General features: G+C 42.8%; 1 protein-coding gene across 12 annotated transcripts in view; it reads right to left on the bottom strand.

Moving 5' to 3' along the window:
• The window catches only part of LOC110501337 (immunoglobulin-like domain-containing receptor 2), a 30,899-nt gene extending 8,068 nt beyond the window's left edge, over positions 1-22,831 (bottom strand). For 4 of the 12 annotated variants that reach the window (XM_036958641.2, XM_036958646.2, XM_036958643.2 and 1 more), the window contains exons 1-3: positions 22,276-22,710; positions 7,972-8,316; positions 6,301-6,420 (exon numbers count right to left, since the gene is read on the bottom strand). In XM_036958641.2, coding sequence (XP_036814536.2) covers positions 6,301-6,420; positions 7,972-8,316; positions 22,276-22,318 — 508 coding nt within the window. In that variant the 5' untranslated portion in view covers positions 22,319-22,710. Of the gene's footprint in view, positions 1-6,300; positions 6,421-7,971; positions 8,317-22,275 lie in introns of all 12 variants that reach the window. The other 8 variants (XM_036958642.2, XM_090215404.1, XM_036958644.2 and 5 more) reach the window with 3 other exon arrangements.
• Positions 22,832-24,991: the final 2,160 nt, after the last annotated feature.

The following is a 24,991-nucleotide window of genomic DNA, read 5'->3' as shown; positions in this document are numbered from 1 at the left end:
GAACTCAAAGGTATATTCAGCCCTGTCAACAGGTCCTGTACCCAATAAAATGCTCTACGGGATATTGAGGTAAGGCCAGAGTGGAGGGGGTAGGAGGGGTGTGTGTGGGGGAGGGGGTGTTAGGGGACAGACACTTCTGAAGCATTCTGGGTCACCAATTAACTATTAGAGCTCATCAGGGAAAGAGGGTCAGACGAACACTATCGCCATGGTAACAATGGTGGCTTTGTCTTTGCTAAACGTGAGAGAGACAGAGGAAGGGAGGGAAAAGTTAATGGAGATAGAGACAGAGTGAGAGAAGGATAAAGGGCAATGGAGATAATAATAGTAATAGTGGGACCAGTCCGTGGCCTCACCCAAAAGGCAAAATAAGCTAATTCTAATCTCTGTGTTTAACCCTCTAGATCGGTTCAACAGGGTTGCTAAAATACCTGGTTTACACTCATTAAGTGTGCGTGTATGTGCCTGTGTCTCTACATACCAATCCCTAAAATAGTGTCTAAGGGTTATTTGATTCAACAGGCCTGCTACAGTGCCTTGCGAAAGTATTCGGCCCCCTTGAACTTTGCGACCTTTTGCCACATTTCAGGCTTCAAACATAAAGATATAAAACTGTATTTTTTTGTGAAGAATCAACAACAAATGGGACACAATCATGAAGTGGAACGACATTTATTGGATATTTCAAACTTTTTTAACAAATCAAAAACTGAAAAATTGGGCGTGCAAAATTATTCAGCCCCTTTACTTTCAGTGCAGCAAACTCTCTCCAGAAGTTCAGTGAGGATCTCTGAATGATCCAATGTTGACCTAAATGACTAATGATGATAAATACAATCCACCTGTGTGTAATCAAGTCTCCGTATAAATGCACCTGCACTGTGATAGACTCAGAGGTCCGTTAAAAGCGCAGAGAGCATCATGAAGAACAAGGAACACACCAGGCAGGTCCGAGATATATTGCACAAATCTGGCCTTTATGGAAGAGTGGCAAGAAGAAAGCCATTTCTTAAAGATATCCATAAAAAGTGTAGTTTAAAGTTTGCCACAAGCCACCTGGGAGACACACCAAACATGTGGAAGAAGGTGCTCTGGTCAGATGAAACCAAAATTGAACTTTTTGGCAACAATGCAAAACGTTATGTTTGGCGTAAAAGTAATACAGCTCATCACCCTGAACACACCATGCCCACTGTCAAACATGGTGGTGGCAGCATCATGGTTTGGGCCTGCTTTTCTTCAGCAGGGACAGGGAAGATGGTTAAAATTGATGGGAAGATGGATGGAGCCAAATACAGGACCATTCTGGAAGAAAACCTGATGGAGTCAGACTGGGACGGAGATTTGTCTTCCAACAAGACAATGATCCAAAACATAAAGCAAAATCTACAATGGAATGGTTCAAAAATAAACATATCCAGGTGTTAGAATGGCCAAGTCAAAGTCCAGACCTGAATCCAATAGACAATCTGTGGAAAGAACTGAAAACTGCTGTTCACAAATGCTCTCCATCCAACCTCACTGAGCTCGAGCTGTTTTGCAAGGAGGAATGGGAAAAAATGTCAGTCTCTCGATGTGCAAAACTGATAGAGACATACCCCAAGCGACTTACAGCTGTAATCGCAGCAAAAGGTGGCGCTACAAAGTATTAACTTAAGGGGGCTGAATAATTTTGCACGCCCAATTTTTCAGTTTTTGACTTGTTGTTGATTCTTCACAAAAAAATACAGTTTTATATCTTTATGTTTGAAGCGTGAAATGTGGCAAAAGGTCGCAAAGTTCAAGGGGGCCGAATACTTTCGCAAGGCACTGTAGCTGTCAGGGTAGACTGAACTCCCACAGCCAGACAGGCTCCAGTTGGCAGTAGTCATGGAGATAAGCACACTCCTCTCCTCTGATAAAAAAAACACGAACACACACACACACAGATCCTACCAACCTGCTCTGGCACTGAGTCGTATAAACCCAGCTGAGCTCAGTAACCTGAAAGAGGGGAGAAACGATGTGCCTCAGAGGGGAGGGAACAATGATAAGAAGACAGGGGTAATAAGGGGTAAAGGAAGATGAGGCCCTCCAGGGGAGGAAAATAAACAGCAGTGAGAGCAGTAGTGGTGTGTAGGTTAAATCACTGAGGAAGCCAAGCCAGTAAAAGAGCCATATTACAACCTATGTTGTGATATTTGCCTTGTTTTCTCTATAACACATTCCTTTAAACGCCACTGTGACACACAATAAGGCCGTGACAACAAAAATAAAACAATCACACAGTGGTGGAATTAATTCAACTAGACATACGTTTGTTTCATCACGAAACCAGAGAGCAACATCTGTCCGGCCAATCCCACAAAGCAAATATTGCATGTTACAAACAGCTACAGTATATGGCCTGCAGCGTGGTCAAACAAGTTCACGTTTGACAGTTTACTAAACAACTACTCATTTAGAACCACAGAGTTACCGCAAGTCAGCACAGAGACAACAGGAGCACTGCCACAGCTATTCCAGCACCATTTAACTTAAACATTTAAACATAATCAAATCAACAAGGCTATAAACAAACGTAATGTTGCTAAATGTCATGTGGCTGTCCATGGTACTTATTTGTGTGTGTGTGTGTGTGTGTAATAATTTTTAAAAAGTTGACTCATCCTACTTGTAGACTAGTTGAACGCCAATGCCATCCTCCTCTCGTTCATGTTGGCAAAATGGTCCATGGCTCTGTCATACAGTACACTTTTAGTTTCTGTTTTCATAGGCTACCTAGCTAAAATGCATGCTAACCTAACTTCCTCGCATGGGCAACAATGAACCAGCTAAGTTAGCTAGCTAGTTAATGTGAGCCTATACAAGCCTACATATTGAACTTCAATCAAATCATATCGTATTATTTTATTGGTCACATACACATGGTTAGCAGATGTTATTGCGAGTGTAGCGAAATGCTTGTGCTTCTCGTTCCAACCGAGTAGCAATATCATTCATATCTAACATATAATCTAACAATTCCACAACAACTACCTAATACACACAAATCTAAGTAAAGGAATGGATTAAGAATATATACATATAAATATATGGATGAGCAATGATAGAGCGGCATTGGCAAGATGCAATAGATGGTATAAAATACAGTATATACATATGAGATGAGTAATGCAAGATATGTAAATGTTATTAAAGTGGCATTATTAAAGTGACAGGTGATCCATTTATTAAAGTGGCCAATGATTTCAAGTCTGTATGTAGGCAGCAGCCTCAAAGGCCAGTGGCACAATATATTAATTTATGTTTACATCAGAATCGCCATCATAATCATTTAGCCTGTACATAATATTAAGTTAAAACCACAAGTCCAGATCCTCCTCTCCATCCATGGCTGAGGAAAGGGCCGGTTTAGCAAGCTCGCTACTGCAGGACATCAACACAAGCAGACCAGGAACAGACAAGTGTTTACCAACAATGATGACGTTTTGCCGAAGATGAGATTTGATTGGTGGGAAGGCAAATCCAAACTAGCCTCCCTTGTTTTGCTGCGCCAGGACAACCCACAGTTGAGCTCAGCTCAACGCTGATTGGCTAATAATTATTGTATTTCTTTATCAAGGGAAGCCAAATGCTTGCTGGCATCAATCAATCAAATGATACGGCGGAAACATGTCATTCTTTTGTTCCTGACAGCATCAGATATATGGGCTACATACAGTTGAAGTCGGAAGTTTACAAACACTTAGGTTGGAGTCATTAAAACTAGTTTTTCAACCACTCCACACATTTCTTGTTGACAAACTATAGTTTTGGCAAGTTGGATAGGACATCTACTTTGTGCATGACACAAGTAATTTTTCCAACTATTGTTTACAGACAGATTATTTCACTTATAATTCACTGTATCACAATTCCAATGGGTCAGAAGTTTACATACATTAAGTTGACTGTGCCTTTAAACAGCTTAGAACATTCCAGAAAATTATGTCATGGCTTTAGAAGCTTCTAATTGGGTAATTGACATCATTTGAGTCAATTGGAGGTGTACCTGTGGATGTATTTCAAGGCCTACCTTCAAAATCAGTGCCTCTTTGCTTGACATCATGGGAAAATCAAAAGAAATCAGCTAAGACATCAGAAAAAAAATGTGTAGACCTCCATAAGTCTGGTTCATCCTGGGGAGCAATTTCCAAATGCCTGAAGGTACCACGTTCACCTGTACAAACAATAGTACGCAAGTATAAACACCATGGGAGCACGCAGCCGTCATACCGCTCAGGACGGAGAGGCGTTCTGTCTCCTAGAGATGAACGTACTTTGGTGCGAAAAGTGCAAATCAATTCCAGAACAACAGCAAAGGACCTTGAAGATGCTGGAGGAAACAGGTACAAAAGTATCTATATCCACAGTAAAACGAGTCCTATATCGACATAACCTGAAAGGCCGCTCAGCAAGGAAGAAGCCACTGCTCCAAAACCACCATAAAAATGCCAGACTACAGTTTGCAACTGCACATGGGGACAAATTTCGTACTTTTTTGAGAAATGTCCTCTAGTCTGATGAAACAAAAATAGAACTGTATGTTCTTAATGACCATCGTTATGTTTGGAGGAACAAGGGGAGGCTTGCAAGCCGAAGAACACCATCTCAACCGTGAAGCATGGGGGTGGCAGCATCATGTTGTGGGGGTGCTTTGCTGCAGGAGGGATTGGTGCACTTCACAAAATAGATGGCATCATGAGGCTGGAAAATTATGTGGATATATTGAAGCAACATCTCAAGATATCAGTCAGAAAGTTAAAGCTTGGTCGCAAATGGGTCTTCTAAATGGACAACGACCCCAAGCATACTTCCAAAGTTGTGGAAAAATGGCTTAAGGACAACAAAGTCAAGGTATTGAAGTGGCCTTCACAAAGCCCTGACCTCAAAGAAAATTTGTGGGCAGAACTGAAAAAGCGTGTGCGAGCAAGGAGGCCTACAAACCTGACTCAGTTACACCAGCTCTGTCAGGAGGAATGTGCCAAAATTCACCCAATTTATTGTGGGAAGCTTGTGGAAGGCTACACCAAATGTTTGACCCAAGTTAAAAAATTTATAGGCAATGCTACCAAATACTAATTGAGTGTATGTAAACTTCTGACCCACTGGGAATGAGATGAAATAAATAAAAGCTGAAATAAATCATTCTCTCTACTATTATTCTGACATTTCACATTCTTAAAATAAAGTAGTGATCCTAACTGACCTAAAACAGGGAATTTTTACTAGGATTAAATGTCAGGAAATGTGAAAAACTGAGTTTAAATGTATTTGGCTAAGGTGTATGTAAACTTCCGACTTCAACTGTGTACTGAGACGGAGGGGCATCGTTTCCTTTTGATGAGATTAAGCCACTTGCGAACGTATGGAAAATTATGAAAACACAGGGAGACGACTAACTCTGAAGGAATTACAAGGCCAAAGTCAGCTCCTCTCCTGTGTCACAACATAACGCTCTCTTTCTCTCTCTCCTTTTACATCTACATCACTGACCCTTAAATCGCTTTAGTCTCATCCTTCCCAAATAAAGGAAATGTTGCCATGGCAACAGCTTAAGAATTGGATTACATAGCTCACAATAATAACCTAGAACTACTCTCTGTAATATATGTTGTAAACTCTCTATTATGTAGTCTATGTTCAATGCTGTGGCACAAAAGTCTACCTGGCCTATATCTGCGGTTATAAGGGTTTATGTATGGCTATGTCAGGGTTATGTCAGCTGGTCTACAAGGGTAAGCTCAGCCAAACAATGGGTCCTCTCAGAGAGGATCAGAACCGTGTGTAGGGCAGGCGCACGCCATTCTGCCCGTCGTCATGGCAGCACTTGTAAGTACACTTTGGAATGCAGACGCCCTCTAGAGCAAGGATGTTTATATTAAGCACTCCATTATGAACCATACCAAACAAACAAATACACTTACCCTACACACTGACACACACACAAAAGTGAACGCACACACCACAGTCAGCATATGAGACTGGTGCAACGGCACAAATCCATTGGTTTTAGGGAGTGCATTGGTTTTACTGCTGTGGTAAGGTTCAGAAGGTGAGACACAAGACAATACATAAGAGTATACTTGTTTCCTACTTCGTTAACTCCCACATCCTTTTAAACCAGAGAGGACCTCGAAATAAGAAAGCCCCAACAGAATGTTCAGATTCCTGTTAATTTCTGCTCTATCCCTTCCTCTTTGATGTTGAGGTTGTTGAAATCCTGTGTTTAATGTTTACTTCCTGTGTACGGAGGGTTCCCTTCCTGTGGTCACTCACCCAGCACCAGTACCTCCACCTGGCCCTCGTTCTTCCCCTCCAGGTCGTCGGCGATGACGATCTTACAGAAGTACACTCCGCTGTCGCCCCACTGCAGCTTCCCGATCCGCAGGTCCGCCTCTGGACAGGGACAGGACACAGGGTCAGAGGTCAGGACAAGGGTCATAGGTGAGAGGTCAAATGATATGAGAGCATGGTCAGTATATCCTATGAAAAAACTAGGAACCTATAAAACCTCAAAAAAATGATACATATGAAACACACAACAAATAATCAACAACTGCATACAGTAACAAAATGATATGGTGCTAAGCCAGGTGTACACTTCATGATTTTGGCCCCGATTTAGCTGTCCCAAGTTTTTGAAGTCGGAGACAAAATCCCCATGTCGTTGCCTACTCAGGGCGTGAGGCAATCACTGGCACTCGTTTAATGTGAGCGGGTCAGAGACGCAATCTCAGGGCTACCGATCCCATCTTTGAGCAGTCCCAGACGTCCAGATATTTTCAAACATGTTTGATTTCATCAGCACAAAATCTGAAATGCTCTTGTAGTGTGAGATGTGCAACGACAACTTTTAAGTGAACAGCAATAGCCAATGAGAGCTCGGCAGAAAAGAATCCAGATGACGTTGTTTCGCATCACACAGAATGTGTGTTGGTACTTGCCTTTAACCACAGCCAAAGTGTCAAATCGTTACACCTCTAAAGCTCACAGGCAATGTTACTTAATTCAAAATGTTGGCTAGATATTTCAACTCTGTATGGCAAGCGTGAATGTCTGACTGAAAACGTTTGAGGTTCTTTTGAACCACAGCTCGTTCTACAGTAGCTACGTTAACAATCTAATCACATCATTGCGTCATTGTTTTCGAGAGACAAATTGGTGGTATTGAGAATCCTCAAGACCAAGTGAAGAATCTTGTTGTGTGTGACACCCCGTCTGTGCCAAACCTACAAATCTACAGGAAAGTTGGTTGTTTAATGTGAGAGGCTCAGTGATGTTAAGATTTTGAAAGTCATGTAGTGTACACCCGGCATTGGTCAAACAATACACTGAACAAACCTCAAAAATACATTCCATTGACATTTGACTCATTCATACATCCAACAGCTTTCTATATAAGAATTATGACAACAGGAGGGTGTTTTGTTAAAAAAGAGACACAAAAGTAGGTGGGTGCTCTCTATTGAAAGGCAGAAAAAGGTGGGTATTTCATGTGGATAAGAAACTCAATGGGGGTGGTTTATTGTGACTAGGATAAGAGAGTGCAGTGTGTGAAGAAGACCAATCCATTGTGAACAGGGGTCAGTGTCGTTAACAGTGTGTGTGTGTGTGTGTGTGTGTGTAGCCTGGCCTATTGTGAAGCAGAGACAGTGAACGACTATTTCAGGAGCAGGAAAAGCAGAGCACAAGCAGCCATGTTTCCTGTTGGGAGATGGATCATAAATAGTAGACTGGGATAATAGACAGGCTATGACGGACAAGACCACCGCCTATAACACTGAAGCACTGACATACAGTAAACAGCATTTAAACGTGTCTGCACATGTCGTATGTCTTCCCTGACAACATTTCCACAAGCACAACCTTTCTAGTCATTGAAGCTCCTAAAACTACAAAACACCTCCACACACAACTTCCAATCACAATACAAATCTACTCCTTAACCAATCTCCACAGTACTGTTGACGATGGCGATGTCTCGGCCCTTGTAGTGCTCAGCCAGCGTCATGGAGGTTCCCTGGCCGGACGCTACGATGCGGACGGTGCGGCTGCTGTCGGAGCACTCCAGGTGGCCTGCGGCACCCAAATCGGGTCCCTGGACCCCAAAGCTTTCGGGAAAAGTGAAGGAGTCTCGTGTGCGGTCGCGGCAGTAGGATTTGTACCACCATTGCACCACAGGGGTCTGGGAGGAAGGCGTATGGTACTGGCACTCGAGCACCACCGACTGGAAGAGCATGGCGAAACGCCTCTTCTCCCGAACCGTCACCTGCACCCCCGCACACACACAGACTGATACACACACAGACAAGGTGTGAGAAAATGAGCGGTTATTTAATAATACAATAATCAAAACAATATTTAATGTTATATTATGACGATATAAAGTTAACACAGTCCTATGAATAGAGAAGTAGGTGTCACATTTTAAAGGCCTTTAACATACACTACATGACCAAAAGTATATGGACACCTCATCAAACATCTTATCCCAAAATCATGGCCATTAATATGGAGTTGGTCCCCACTTTGCTGCTGTAGCAGCCTCCACTCTTCTGGGAAGGCTTGCCACTAGATGTTGGAACATTTCTTCGATGCTTGCTTCCATTCAGCCACAAGAGCATTAGTGAGGTCGGGCACTGATGTTGGGTGATTAGGCCTGGCTCTCAGTCGGCATTCCAATTCACCCCAAAGGTGTTCGATGGGGTTGAGGTCAGGGCTCTGTGCAGGCCAGTCAAGTTCTTCCACACCGATCCCGACAAACCATTTCTTCTGTATTGACCTCTCTTTGTGCCTGGGGACATTGTCATGCTGAAACAGGAAAGGGCCTTCCCCAAACGGTTGCCACAAAGTTGGAAGCCCAGAATTGTCTAGAATGTCATTGTATGCTGTAGCGTTCCAGTTCTTCACAGGAACTAAGGGGCCTTGCAAGAACCATGACAAACAACCCCAGACCATTGTTCCTCCACCAAACTTTACAGTTGGCACTATGCATTGGTGCAGGTAGTGTTCTCCTGCCATCCGCCAAACCCAGATTCGTCCTGCCAGACTGCCAGATGGTGAAGCGTGAATCATCACTCCAGAGAACACGTTTCCACTGCTCCAGAGTTCAATGGCGGCGAGCTTTACACTACTCCAGCCGACGCTTGGCATTGCGCATGGTGATTTTATTGTGTGCGGCTGCTCGACCATGGAAACCCATTTCATGGAGCTCCCGACGAACAGTTCTCGTGCTGACTTTGCTTCCAGAGGCAGTTTGGAACTCAGTAGTGAGTGTTGCAACCGAATACAATTTTTACACGCTTCAGCACAGTTCTGTGAGCTTCTGTGGCCTACCACTTCGCGGCTGAGCCGTTGTTGCTCTGAGATGTTTCAACTTCACAATAATCGTACTTACAGTTGACCGGGCAGCTCTAGCAGGGCAGAAATTTGACAAACTGACTTGTTGGAAAGGTGGCATCCTATGATGGTGCCACACTGAATGTCACTGAACTTTTCAGTAAGGCCATTCTACTGCCAATGTTTGTCTATGGAGATCGCATGGCTGTGTGCTCGAGTTTATACACCTGTCAGCAATGGGTGTGGCTGAAGTTGCTTAATCCTCTCATTTGAAGAGGTGTCCACATACTTTTGGCCATGTATTGTATCTTTTGAATAGCCAGAGAAACATGCAAATGGTAAGGAGATTAGATTTTACAGTTGAACGCTCTCCAACACCAGCTTTGAGAAGCACCCAGTCCAACACCACTTAGCCTCTACCCATAGTAGAGCCCACAGCAGTCCAACTCTCCCTTTCATACCCCCCGCACATCCAACAGGTTAAGGGGGATTCCAGAAGGATCCTCTCAGTTAACTCAACCACAAAACTCAGGAGCGGGTCTGTATCTGTTGTGGAAGGGATGACCTGATTTCACCAACGCCTAAAAACATCTGGTCTGACTCCACTGAGAACCGTTTGTGGGTGTGTGTGTATGCGTAATGATGACTCCAACTGGGCTCTTGAGTGGCGCAGGTGTCTAAGGCACTGCATCTCAATGCAAGGGGTGACACTACAGTCCCTGGTTCAAATCCAGGTTAAATCACATCTGGCTGTGATTGGGAATTCCATAGGGCGGCGCACAATTGGCCCAGTTTCGTCTGGGTTTGCCGGGGTAGGCCGTCATTGTAAATAAGAATTTGTTCTTAACTGACTTCCCTAGTTAACAAAAAAAAAAAAAAAAACTCAATCCCCAACTGGGAGATTGCCAAGTGGTGACTTGCACAGTATCTAGATGGGGGGCTCCTCTCTCCAGTACACGGGAGGTCACAGAGGTTACATTCCGCTGTGTGTGGGGGGCAGGGGAAGGACTGTAGTAGGAAGGTAGGGGGTTGTCATGATAAACGGGAACAGTGAGGGGGTTGTGGCCAGAGCAGTATACTCTGCAGCCAGTCTTGTTAGGTCTAGGTGGGGCATGCAGCAGGAACTCACTCCAAACATTTCCAAGAAAAGAGGAAATCACTGCAAACAGTTCTACACAGTGGCCCTCTCCTTAGCAGCACTTTCCCAAGTTTTCAGTTTAGTGCAGATGAAGGGAATGAGACAAGGAGGGGATGCAGTTTTACACAGATTGAGATTCACACTTTGTACTAAAGAGGAGCCAGGGCGATTCATGATTATTGCATTCAAATTTCCTACAGAGCTCCAATTAGAAGTTGCGGCTAACAACAGATCTAGGCTCAAGCTAAATAAATATCTGACCCTGCACCAATGGTTCACCAACTCCTCCTACAGAGTCAGAGGTAGATGTCAGTTACCTCTGGTCAGTGCAAAACAAATGAGAGAGAGAGAGAAAAGTGGCAGTTCTGTTCTTTATATACAGTGCCTTGCGAAAGTATTCGGCCCCCGTGAACTTTGCGACCTTTTGCCACATTTCAGGCTTCAAACATAAAGATATAAAACTGTATTTTTTTGTGAAGAATCAACAACAAGTGGGACACAATCATGAAGTGGAACGACATTTATTGGATATTTAAAACTTTTTTAACAAATCAAAAACGGAAAAATTGGGCGTGCAAAATGATTCAGCCCCCTTAAGTTAATACTTTGTAGCGCCACCTTTTGCTGCGATTACGGCTGTAAGTCGCTTTATGGTATGTCTCTTTCAGTTTTGCACATCGAGAGACTGACATTTTTTCCCATTCCTCCTTGCAAAACAGCTCGAGCTCCGTGAGGTTGGATGGAGAGCATTTGTGAACAGCAGTTTTCAGTTCTTTCCACAGATTCTCGATTGGATTCAGGTCTGGACTTTGACTTGGCCATTCTAACACCTGGATATGTTTATTTTTGAACCATTCCATTGTAGATTTTGCTTTATGTTTTGGATCATTGTCTTGTTGGAAGACAAATCTCCGTCCCAGTCTCAGGTCTTTTGCAGACTCCATCAGGTTTTCTTCCAGAATGGTCCTGTATTTGGCTCCATCCATCTTCCCATCAATTTTAACCATCTGAAGAAAAGCAGGCCCAAACCATGATGCTGCCACCACCATGTTTGACAGTGGGGATGGTGTGTTCAGAGGGATGAGCTGTGTTGCTTTCACGCCAAACATAACGTTTTGCATTGTTGCCAAAAAGTTCAATTTTGGTCTCATCTGACCAGAGCACCTTCTTCCACATGTTTGGTGTGTCTCCCAGGTGGCTTGTGGCAAACTTTAAACGACACTTTTTATGGATATCTTTAAGAAATGGCTTTCTTCTTGCCACTCTTCCATAAAGGCCAGATTTGTGCAATATACGACTGATTGTTGTCCTATGGACAGAGTCTCCCACCTCAGCTGTAGATCTCTGCAGTTCATCCAGAGTGATCATGGGCCTCTTGGCTGCATCTCTGATCAGTCTTCTCCTTGTATGAGCTGAAAGTTTAGAGGGACGGCCAGGTCTTGGTAGATTTGCAGGGGTCTGATACTCCTTCCATTTCAATATTATCGCTTGCACAGTGCTCCTTGGGATGTTTAAAGCTTGGGAAATCTTTTTGTATCCAAATCCGGCTTTAAACTTCTTCACAACAGTATCTCGGACCTGCCTGGTGTGTTCCTTGTTCTTCATGATGCTCTCTGCGCTTTTAACGGACCTCTGAGACTATCACAGTGCAGGTGCATTTATACGGAGACTTGATTACACACAGGTGGATTGTATTTATCATCATTAGTCATTTAGGTCAACATTGGATCATTCAGAGATCCTCACTGAACTTCTGGAGAGAGTTTGCTGCACTGAAAGTAAAGGGGCTGAATCATTTTGCACGCCCAATTTTTCAGTTTTTGATTTGTTAAAAAAGTTTGAAATATCCAATAAATGTCGTTCCACTTCATGATTGTGTCCCACTTGTTGTTGATTATTCACAAAAAAATACAGTTTTATATCTTTATGTTTGAAGCCTGAAATGTGGCAAAAGGTAGCAAAGTTCAAGGGGGCCGAATACTTTCGCAAGGCACTGTATATTTTTTTTACATTTTAAATATGAGAGGGTTGGGAGAAAAAGAAAGATGGAGGAGAGAGAGGGGCCGTTTTCCTAAATTCCTCCCGTGGGGTAAATGTGTCCCACCCTTAGTCCTTTTGTTCATGGCCCAGCGCATTGTTTGGAATTAGTATAATCCTACAGTGCCTTCAGTGAGTATTCATACCCCTTGACTTATTTCAAATGTTGTTGTGTTACAGCCGGAATTCAAAATGAATTCAATATTTTTTTCTCACCTGTCTAATCTACACACAATACCCTATAATAACAAAGTGAAAGGATGTTACTAGAATTTTTTGCAAATGTATTGAAAATGAAAGACAGAAATATCTCATTTACATAAGTATTCACAAATGAGTCAATACATTGTAGAAGCACCTTTGGCTGTGATTACAGCTTTGAGTCATCTTGGGTATTACTGTATCAGCTTTGCACATCTGGATTTGGGGATTCTCTCCCATTCTTCCTTGTTAAGTTAGATTGGGAGCGACGGTGAACAGCAATCTTCAAGTCTTTCCACAGATTTTCAATGGGATTCAAGTCTAGGCTTTGGCTGTGCCACTCAAGGACTTTCACACTCTTTTTCTGAAGCCTGGCTGTATGCTTGGGGTCATTGTCCTGTTGGAATGTACATCTTCACCCCCCTCAAAGCTCATTTGTACTCTAAACAGGTTCTCATCAAGGATTTGCCTGTATTTGGCTCCATTTATTGTTTCCTTCTATCCTTACCAGTTTCCCCGTCCCTGCTGCTGAAAAGCACCCCCATAGCAGGAAGCTGACGTCACCATGCTTCACAGTAGGGATGTTGTTAGGCGGATGAGGAGCTGTGTCTGGTTTCTCCAGACATAGCGCTTTGCATTCAGGCCAAAGAGTTACATTTTTGTCTCATCAGACCACAGATTCTTTTGCCTAATAATCTGTCTTTCATGTGCCTTTTTGCAAACTCTAGGAGTGCTATCATGTGCCTTTTTCTCAGGAAGGGCTTCAGTCTTGCCACTCTCCCATAAAGCCCAGATTGGTGAAGTGCTGTAGAGACTGTTGTCCTTCTGGCATGTTCTCCTATCTCAGCCAAGGAACTCTGTAGTTCTGTCAGAGTGGTCATTGGGTTCTGGTCACCGACCTGACCAAGGTTCTTCTTGCCCGGTTGCTCAGTTTGGTCGAACGTTCAGCTCTAGGCAGAGTCTGGGTAGTTCCATATTTTTTCCATTTCCCAATGATAGAAACTGTGCTCTTGGAAACTTTCAACACACTAGAAGTAGTTTTATACCCTTCCACAGATATATGCCTCATCACAATTCTATCTTGGAGATCTATGGACGGTTCCTTGGAACAGGACTCCAATCAAGTTGTAGAAATTGGATGCACCTGAGCTCAATATGGAGTGTCAAAGCAAAGGGGTGTGAATACTTACAGTACCTGTCAAAAGATTGGACAAACCTACTCATTCAAGGTTTTTTCTTAGTTTTTTTACTATTTTCTACATTGTACAATAACTATCAAAACTATGAAATAACACATATGGAATAATGTAGAAAGCATTTCAATTAACAGGTGGGCCTTGTTAAAACTTAATTTGTGGAATGTCTTTCCTTCTTAATGCATTTGAGCCAATAAGTTGCATTGTGTCAAGGTAGGGGTGGTATACAGAAGATAGCACTATTTGATAAAAGACCAAGTCTATATTATGGCAAGAACAGCTAAAATAAGCAAAGGGAAATGACAGTCCATCAATACTTTAAGACATGAAGGTCAGTCAATGTGGAACATTTTAAGAACTTTGAAAGTTTCTTCAAGTGCAGTCGCAAAAACCCTCAAGCGCTATGATGAAAATGGCTCTCATGAGGACCGCCATATGAATGGAAGACCCAGAGTTACCTCTGCTGCAGAGGATAAGTTCATTAGAGTTATCAGCCTCAGAAATTACAGCCCAAATAAATGCTTCACAGAGTTCAAGTAACAGACATATCTCAACATCAATTGTTCAGAGAAGACTGTGTGAATCAGGCCTTCATGGTCGAATTGCTGCAAAGAAACCACTATTAAAGGACACCAATAAGAAGAAGAGACTTGCTTGGGCCAAGAAACACGAGCAATGGACATTAGACTGGTGGAAATCTGTCCTTTGGTCTGATGAGTCCAAATTTGAGATTTTTGGTTCCAACCGCCGTGTCTTTGTGAGATGCAGAGTAGGTGAACGGATGATCTCCAAATGTGTGGTTCCCATCGTGAAGCATGGAGGTGTGATGGTGTGGGGGTGCTTTGCTGGTGACAGTCTGTAATTTATTTACAATTCAAGGCACACTTAACCAGCATGTTGTTACACACGCCTGGTGCAAAAGAACGGCCAATAGCCAATAGCCCTCTTGATGAGGGGGCAGGGTCAGCTCTCCAATTAATCGTGGAGTCGACCAATCAGCTGCTGGGGGATTTCAGGAAGCCATCTCCTGAAACACACTCAATTACACAAACTACAACACAGAAACTGGGGAACGTAACAATGTGGTTTGCGCTTATTGGGACTATCATTTGTTTTTCAACAGCACAATGACCCAACACACCTCCAGGCTGTGTAAGGCTGTGTAATTTGACCAAGAAGGAGAGTGATGGAGTGCTGCATCAAATGACCTGGCCTCCACAATCACCTGACCTCAACCCAATTGAGATGGTTTAGGGTGAGTTAGACCGCAGAGTGAAGAATAAGCAGCCAACAAGTGCTCAGCATATTTGGGAACTCCAAGACTGTTGGAAAAGCATTCCAAGTGACTACCCCATGAAGCTGGTTGAGAGAATAACTAGAGTGTGCAAAGCTGTTATCACGGCAAAGGGTGAAGAATCTTAAATCTAAAATATATTTTTGTTTAACACTTTTTTACTACATGATTCCATATGTGTTAGTTCATAGTTGTGATGTTTTCACTATTATTCTACAATGTAGAAAATAGTTTTTAAAAACTTGAATGAGTAGCTGTGTCCAAAATTTTGACTGGTACTGAATGTAAATGAGATATTTCAGTTTTTAATTTTCAATACATTTGCAAAAATTCAGGCTGTAATACAACATAATGTGGAATAAGTCAAGGGGTATTATTAATTTAAGAAGGCCCTGTATGTGGACAACAGCATGGAGGAGGGGGATGTGAGGACTCCAACCAATGAGATTATCTCATCAGGCCCAGTGAACAGCCAATTAGCGGTTAGAGATTTGAAGAAGAGTTTATTATATTCTAGCGAGGAGGAGAAAGAAAGAGGGACAGAAAGAACAGACAGGGTGGGACACCTTGGTAACCTCATGATTCACACATCAAAAAATATTCTGGGACCTTTGATCCAAGGTGTCAGCCTGTCTCAGCATCTCTCTAACAGAGAACAACACAAAACTGTCAGTGCATGTAACCAGGCACTCCAAAACACATATTTATAAACCTCTAAAAATACCCACAAGTGTGACATAAAAAAAAAAGACATTTATACCTACAGGGCATTCAGAAAGTATTCAGGCCCCACATTTTGTGACCTTACAGCCTTATTCAAAAATGGATTAAATAAAAAATGTCCCTCAATCTACACACAATACCCCATAATGACATCACATTACCCCATAATGACATCACAATACCCCATAATGACATCACAATACCCCATAATGACATCACAATACCCCATAATGACAAACGCTAAAACAGGTTTACAGAAATTTGTGCAGATGTATTAAAGATTAAAAACAGAAACACCTTGTTTACATAAGTAATCAGACCCTTTGCTATGAGATTTGAAATTGAGCTCAGGTGCATCCGGTTTCCATTGATCACCCTTGATGTTCCTACAACTTGATTGGAGTCCACCTGTGGTAAATTCATTTGATTGGATATGATTTGGAAGGGCACACACCTGTCTATATAAGGTCCCACATTTGACAGTGCATGTCAGAGCAAAAATCAAGCCATGAGGTAGAAGGAATTGTCTGTAGAGCGCTGAGACAGGATTGTGTCAAGGCATAGATCTGGGGAAGGGTATCAACAAATTTCTGCAGCTTTGAAGTGACCAAGAACGCACTCCATCACTCTTAAATGTTAGAAGTTTGGAACCACCAAGACTCTTCCTAGTGTTGGCCGCCTGGCCAAACTGAGCAATTGGGGGAGAAGGACCTTGGTCAGGGAGGTGACCAAGAACACAATGGTCACTCTGAAAGAGCTTCAGAGTACCTCTGTGGAGATGGGAGAACCTTCCAGAAGGACAACCATCCCTACAGCACTCCACCAATCAGGCCTTTATGGTAGAGTGGCCAGACAGAAGCCTCTCTTCAGTAAAAGGCACATGACAGCCCACTTTGAGTTTGACAAAAGGCACCTAAAGGACTCTCAGACCATGAGAAACAAGATGATCTGGTCTGATGAAACCAAGTTTGAGCTCTTTGGCCTGAATGCCAAGCATCACGTCTGGAGAAAACCTGGCACCATCCCTACGGTGAAGAATCTCGAGGCTGTAATTGCTGCCAAAGGTATTTTTTTTATATATACAGTGGGGAGAACAAGTATTTGATAACCTGCAAAATCGGCAGTGTTTCCTACTTACAAAGCATGTAGAGGTCTGTATTTTCTAACATAGGTACACTTCAACTGTGAGAGAAAATCACATTGTATGGTTTTTAAGTAATTAATTTGCATTTTATTGCATGACATATGTATTTGATCACCTACCAACCAGTAAGAATTCCGGCGCTCACAGACCTGTTAGTTTATCTTTAAGAAGCCCTCCTGTTCTCCACTCATTACCTGTATTAACTGCACCTGTTTGAACTTGTTACCTGTATAAGACACCTGTCCACACACTCAATCAAACAGACTCCAACCTCTCCACAATGGCCAAGACCAGAGAGCTGTGTAAGGACATCAGCGATAAAATTGTAGACCTGCACAAGGCTGGGATGGGCTACAGGACAACAGGCAAGCAGCTTGGTGAGAAGGCAACAACTGTTGGAGCAATTATTAGAAAATGGAAGAAGTTCAAGATGACGGTCAATCACCCTCGGTCTGGGGCTCCATGCAAGATCTCACCTCGTGGGGCATCAATGATCATGAGGAAGGTGAGGGATCAGCCCAGAACTACACGGCAGGACCTGGTCAATGACCTGAAGAGAGCTGGGACCACAGTCTCAAAGAAAACCATTAGTAACACACTACGCCGTCATGGATTAAAATCCTGCAGCGCACGCAAGGTCCCCCTGCTCAAGCCAGCGCATGTCCAGGCCCGTCTGAAGTTTGCCAATGACCATCTGGATGATCCAGAGGAAGGAATGGGAGAAGGTAATGTGGTCTGATGAGACAAAAATAGAGCTTTTTGGTCTAAACTCCACTCGCCGTGTTTGGAGGAAGAAGACGGATAGTACAACCCCAAAAACACAATCCCAACTGTGAAGCATGGAGGTGGAAACATCATTATTTGGGGAAGCTTTTCTGCAAAGGGGACAGGACAACTGCACCGTATTGAGGGGAGGATGGATGGGGCCATGTATTGCGAGATCTTGGCCAACAACCTCCTTCCCTCAGTAAGAGCATTGGAGATGGGTCGTGGCTGGGTCTTCCAGCATGACAACGACCCGAAACACACAGCTAGGGCAACTAAGGAGTGGCTCCGTAAGAAGCATCTCAAGGTCCTGGAGTGGCCTAGCCAGTCTCCAGACCTGAACCCAATAGAAAATCTTTGGAAGGATCTGAAAGTCTGTATTGCCCAGCGACAGCCCCGAAACCTGAAGGATCTGGAGAAGGAGGAGTGGGCCAAAATCCCTGCTGCAGTGTGTGCAAACCTGGTCAAGAACTACAGGAAACGTATGATCTCTGTAATTGCAAACAAAGGTTTCTGTACCAAATATTAAGCTCTGCTTTTCTGATGTATCAAATACTTATGTTACGCAATAAAATGCAAATTAATTACGTAAAAATCATACAATGTGATTTTCTGGATTTTTGTTTTAGATTCTGTCTCTCACAGTTGAAGTGTACCTATGAAAAAAAGTACAGACCTCTACATGCTTTGTAAGTAGGGAAACCTGCAAAATAGGCAGTGTATCAAATACTTGTTCTCCCCACTGTATGTATATATATATATATATATATATATATGTATGTATGTTTTTTTAAACTAGGCAAGTAAGTTAACTTCTATTTACAATGATGGCCTAGGAACAGTCGGTTAACTTCCTTGTTCAGGGGCAGAACGACAGATATTTATCTTGTAAGCTTGGGGATTCGATCTAGCAACCTTTCAGTTACTGGCCCAACGCTCTAACCACTTTTAACTTTACTCAACAAAGTATGTGAATAAAGGTACTGAATACCTATGTGTTATTTCATTTTTTTTTTTTTATTTGCAAAAAAATACCAACCTGTTTTTGCTTTTTCATTATGAGGTATTGTGTGTAGATTGATTACCGAAAAAAACAACATTTGAATCAATTTTAGAACAAGGCTGTAACTTAACAATGTGGAGAAAGTCAAGGAGTCTGAATACTTACTGAACGTACTGTATGATCCTGATTCAACTCAAAACATACATTTCCTAATCCATATTCACAACAAATGACCAGAAACACTTAACTATACTGAACAAAAATATAAATGCAACATGCAAAGTGTTGGTCCCATGTTTCACGAGCAGAAATAAAATGTTCCATAAGCAAAAAAAACGTATTTATCTAAACTGTTGTGCACAATTTTGTTTATATCCCCGTTAGTGATCTTTTCACCTTTGCCAAGATAATCCATTCACCTGACAGGTGTAGCATATCAGAAAGCTAATTAAACAGCATGATCATTACACAGGTGGACCTTGTGCTTGGGACAATAAAAGTCAACTCTAAAATATGCAGTTTTGTCACACAACACAATGACACAGATGTCTCAAGTTGAGAGCTTGTGCATTTGCCATGCTGACTTGAGGGATTGTCCACCAGAGCTATTGCCAGAGAATTTAATGTTCATTTCCCTACCATAAGCTACCTCCAATGTTGTTTTCGACAACTTGGCCAGTTTGTCCTACCGGCCTCACAATACGCAGACCACACCAGCCCAGGACCTCCACATCTGGCTTCTTCACCTGTGTGACTGTCTGTGACCAGCCACCCGGACAGCTGTTGAAACTGTGGGTTTGCACAACCAGATTGTTTCTGACAGTTTATGCATAAATTGTCTCATGGAAGCTCATCTGCGTGCTCGTCATCCTCACCAGGGTCTTGACCTGACTGCAGTTTGCCGTCGTAACCAACTTCAGTGGGCAAATGCTCACCTTCGATGGCCACTGGCACGCTGGAGAAGTGTGATCTAAACGGATGAATCCCGGTTTCAACTGTACCGGGCAGATGGCAGACAGTGTGTATGGCGTCACGTGGGCAAACGCTTTGCTGATGTCAATGTTGAGAACAGAGGTGACGGTGGGGTTATAGTTTGGGCAGGCATAAGCTACGGACAACAAACACAATTGCATTTTATCAATGGCATTTTGAATGCAGCAATACCTTGACAAGATAGTGAGGCCCATTGTTGTGCCATTCATCCGCCGCCATCACGCCATGTTTCAGCATGATAATGCACAGCTCCATTTCGCAAAGATCTGTTCACAATTCCTGGAAGCTGAAACAATCCCAGTTCATCCATGACCTGCATACTCATCAGACATGTAACCCATTGAGCATGTTTGGGATGCTCTGGATCGACGTGTACGACAGCGTGTTTCAGTTTCCGCCAATATCCAGCAACTTCACACAGCTATTGAAGAGGAGTGGGACAACCTTCCACAGGCCACAACCAACAGCCTGATCAACTCTATGTGAAGGAGATGCCGCACTGCATGAGGTAAATGGTGGTCACACCAGATACTGACTACTATTTTGATCCACTTCCTACTTTTTTTTGGAAGGTATCTGTGACCAACAGATGCATATCTGTTATCCATAGATTAGGGCCTAGTGAATGTATATAAATGAACTAATTTCCTTATGAATGGTAATTTAGTAAAATCTTTGAATTTGTTTCATGTTGCATTTTTGTTCAGTGTATTTAGTGTCTTGCAAAGGTATTCATCTCCCTTGGCGTTTTTCCAATTTTTTTGCATTATAACCTGTAATTTTTTAATTGATTTTTATTTGGATTTCATGTAATGGACATACACAAAATAGTCCATATTGGTGAAGTGAAATGAAAAAAATAAGTTTTTTTTTTTTTCACTTGACTATTTTGGACTAATTCAAAAAAATTAACTGAAAAGTGGTGCATGCATATGTATTCACCCGCTTTGCTATGAAGTCCCTAAATAAGATCTGGTGCAACCAATTACCTTCCGAAGTCACATAATTAGTTAGATTGCACACAGGTGGACTTTATTTAAGTGTCACATGATCTCAGTGTGTATATATATACACCTGTTCTGAAAGTTCCCAGAGTATGCAACACCACTAAGCAAGGGGCACTAACAAGCAAGCGGCACCATGAAGACCAAGGAGCTATCCAAACAGGTCACGGACAAAGTTGTGGAGAAGTACAGATCAGGGTTGGGTTATAAAAAAATATCTGAAACTTTGAACATCCCACGGAGCACCATTAAATCCATTATTAAAATATTTTAATAATATGGCACCACAACAAACCTGCCAAGAGAGGGCTGCCCACCAAGGAGGAAATTAATCAGAGGCAACAAAGAGACCAAAGATAACCCTGAAGGAGCTGCAAAGCTCCACAGTGGAGATTGGAGTATATGTTCATAGGACCAGTTTAAGCTGTACAAGCTGTAATTGCTGCAAACGGTGGCTCTACAAAGTATTGACTTTGGGGGGGGGGGGAATAGTTATGCACGCTCAAGTTCTGTTTTTTGGTCTTATTTCTTGTTTGTTTCACAAAAAAATATTTTGTATCTTCAGTGGTAGGCATGTTGTGTAAATCAAATGATACAAACCCCCCCCAAAATATTTTTTTATTCCAGGTGGTAAGGCAACAAAATAGGAAAAATGCCAAGGGGGTGAATACTTTCGTAAGCCACTGTACCATACACCATCAAATAGTGTTTTTTTTTTACACAATCAAATAATGTTCTCTTTTCTTGAAGAGTAGACACCACAAACTGGTTATAGTTTAACCAGTCTACTAGGCTCTTCTTGGTCAAAGTTCTGAGTCCCACCATACTTCCTGACCACATCAGGTCCTTTCCTTGCAAACAACTGACACGTTATAATAGAGGACCAGCATATCTCTGCCTATTAAATGTGTATGTGAGTCATTGGCGTGCAGGCATAACGGGACCTTCTATTTTCTATTTCACCTTTATTTTGACGGGGAACTCTTACTGAGACTAGAGTATTGTTTACAGATAAGCCCTAGCATACAAACCAACCCACAATTACAAAATATATTAAGAATAAACGTGTTTTCACTAGCGTCCTCATTCCACACATTCCTCCTGTAATTTAGGACAAAAAACAATAGAGGAAAAACAAGAGTAGACTACCTAAAGCCTATCACTGCACAGGTTCAAAAATAAAGCAAATCAGACTAATCCCCCAACACAACAAGAGGGCAAACAAAAGTATGTTTATAAAAATGAAGGGAATCCAAAAGTCATGTTGACTTTTGACGTCGTAGCTTACTGTAAAAGTAGACCCGTTAGCTGCTGGAATAAAGTGAAGGGGTCAAACTGTTGCTGGCTGCATCCACGGCTTTCGCAATCAGATGACAAAACAACATGCTGAGTGAATAAAGAAAAAAACATTTACCTGTTATGCAAAAAATAATCCATCGACCTAACAGCCAGCTCATTTTTCGAAAAAAAAGTTTCGCATTCAGATATAATTAATCCAAATGTTCGTCCTGCCCATTGTTCGCCTCATTCTTTGGTCCGTTGAGTGCGCACAAGAATAAACCGGGAGAGCCGAAGTGTCAATCCGAGACCAGGGGGAGTGTACCACTTCACCAGCGGGTGAGTTCCAACTGCACTCCAACAAATAAATGTTTTTAAATGTTTTACCAACCTTTTACCTAGAAAAATCGTACAAGCACGTGTTTAAATAGATTTGTGATTAAAAACATTACATCTAAACTGGTCTCCAAAAACGACCATTGAAAATATTTTATTTTTATATAAAATCAGGTCATACTAACTCCGGTGTGATCCTGATATTTGATTCTTAAAGAATATAAAGTATAAATGCCTCATTTCACCTTTATTTAACCAGGTAAGCTAGTTGAGAACAAGTTCTCATTTGCAACTGCCACCTGGCCAAGATAAAGCAAAGCAGTTTGTAGCAAAATCTATATACAGCATGTGCAAATGAGGTAGGATAAGAGAGGTAAGGCAATAAATAGGCTATGGTGGCAAATTATTTACAATATAGCAAATATAGCAAATAACTTTTTTGCCCGCTTTGAGGACAATACAGTGCCACTGACACGGCCTGCAACGAAAACATGCGGTCTCTCCTTCACTGCAGCCGAGGTGAGTAAGACATTTAAACGTGTTAACCCTCGCAAGGCTGCAGGCCCAGACGGCATCCCCAGCCGCGCCCTCAGAGCATGCGCAGACCAGCTGGCCGGTGTGTTTACGGACATACTCAATCAATCCCTATACCAGTCTGCTGTTACCACATGCTTCAAGAGGGCCACCATTGTTCCTGTTCCCAAGAAAGCTAAGGTAACTGAGCTAAACGACTACCGCCCCGTAGCACTCACTTCCGTCATCATGAAGTGCTTTGAGAGACTAGTCAAGGACCATATCACCTCCACCCTACCTGACACCCTAGACCCACTCCAATTTGCTTACCGCCCAAATAGGTCCACAGATGATGCCATCTCAACCACAGTGCACACCGCCCTAACCCATCTGGACAAGAGGAATACCTATGTGAGAATGCTGTTCATTGACTACAGCTCGGCATTCAACACCATAGTACCCTCCAAGCTCGTCATCAAGCTCGAGACCCTGGGTCTCGACCCCGCCCTGTGCAACTGGGTACTGGACTTCCTGACGGGCCGCCCCCAGGTGGTGAGGGTAGGCAACAACATCTCCTCCCCGCTGATCCTCAACACTGGGGCCCCACAAGGGTGCGTTCTTAGCCTTCTCCTGTACTCCCTGTTCACCCACGACTGCGTGGCCACGCACGCCTCCAACTCAATCATCAAGTTTGCGGACGACACAACAGTGGTAGGCTTGATTACCAACAACGACGAGACAGCCTACAGGGAGGAGGTGAGGGCCCTCGGAGTGTGGTGTCAGGAAAATAACCTCACACTCAACGTCAACAAAACTAAGGAGATGATTGTGGACTTCAGGAAACAGCAGAGGGAACACCCCCCTATCCACATCGATGGAACAGTAGTGGAGAGGGTAGCAAGTTTTAAGTTCCTCGGCATACACATCACAGACAAACTGAATTGGTCCACTCACACAGACAGCATTGTGAAGAAGGCGCAGCAGCGCCTCTTCAACCTCAGGAGGCTGAAGAAATTCGGCTTGTCACCAAAAGCACTCACAAACTTCTACAGATGCACAATCGAGAGCATCCTGGCGGGCTGTATCACCGCCTGGTACGGCAACTGCTCCGCCCTCAACCGTAAGGCTCTCCAGAGGGTGGTGAGGTCTGCACAACGCATCACCAGGGGCAAACTACCTGCCCTCCAGGACACCTACACCACCCGATGTCACAGGAAGGCCATAAAGATCATCAAGGACATCAACCACCCGAGCCACTGCCTGTTCACCCCGCTATCATCCAGAAGGCGAGGTCAGTACAGGTGCATCAAAGCTGGGACCGAGAGACTGAAAAACAGCTTCTATCTCAAGGCCATCAGACTGTTAAACAGCCACCACTAACATTGAGTGGCTGCTGCCAACACACTGACACTGACTCAACTCCAGCCACTTTAATAATGGGAATTGATGGGAAATGATGTAAATATATCACTAGCCACTTTAAACAATGCTACCTTATATAATGTTACTTACCCTACATTATTCATCTCATATGCATACGTATATACTGTACTCTATATCATCGACTGTATCCTTATGTAATACATGTATCACTAGCCACTTTAACTATGCCACTTTGTTTACATACTCATCTCATATGTATATACTGTACTCGATACCATCTACTGTATCTTGCCTATGCTGCTCTGTACCATCACTCATTCATATATCCTTATGTACATATTCTTTATCCCCTTACACTGTGTACAAGACAGTAGTTTTGGAATTGTTAGTTAGATTACTTGTTGGTTATTACTGCATTGTCGGAACTAGAAGCACAAGCATTTCGCTACACTCGCATTAACATCTGCTAACCATGTGTATGTGACAAATAAAATTTGATTTGATTTGATTTGATTAAACACTGGAATGGTTGAATGTGCAAGTTGCGATACCGGGGTGCAAAGGAGCAAGATAAATAAATCAATAAATACCGTATGGAGATGAGGTAGATTGGATGGGCT

This window comes from Oncorhynchus mykiss, chromosome 22, assembly GCF_057628025.1.
Source record: "Oncorhynchus mykiss isolate SJ-2025 chromosome 22, ASM5762802v1, whole genome shotgun sequence".
In the NCBI taxonomy this organism is placed as follows: Eukaryota; Metazoa; Chordata; class Actinopteri; order Salmoniformes; family Salmonidae; genus Oncorhynchus; species Oncorhynchus mykiss.
This window is presented reverse-complemented; position numbering and strand designations above follow the sequence as displayed.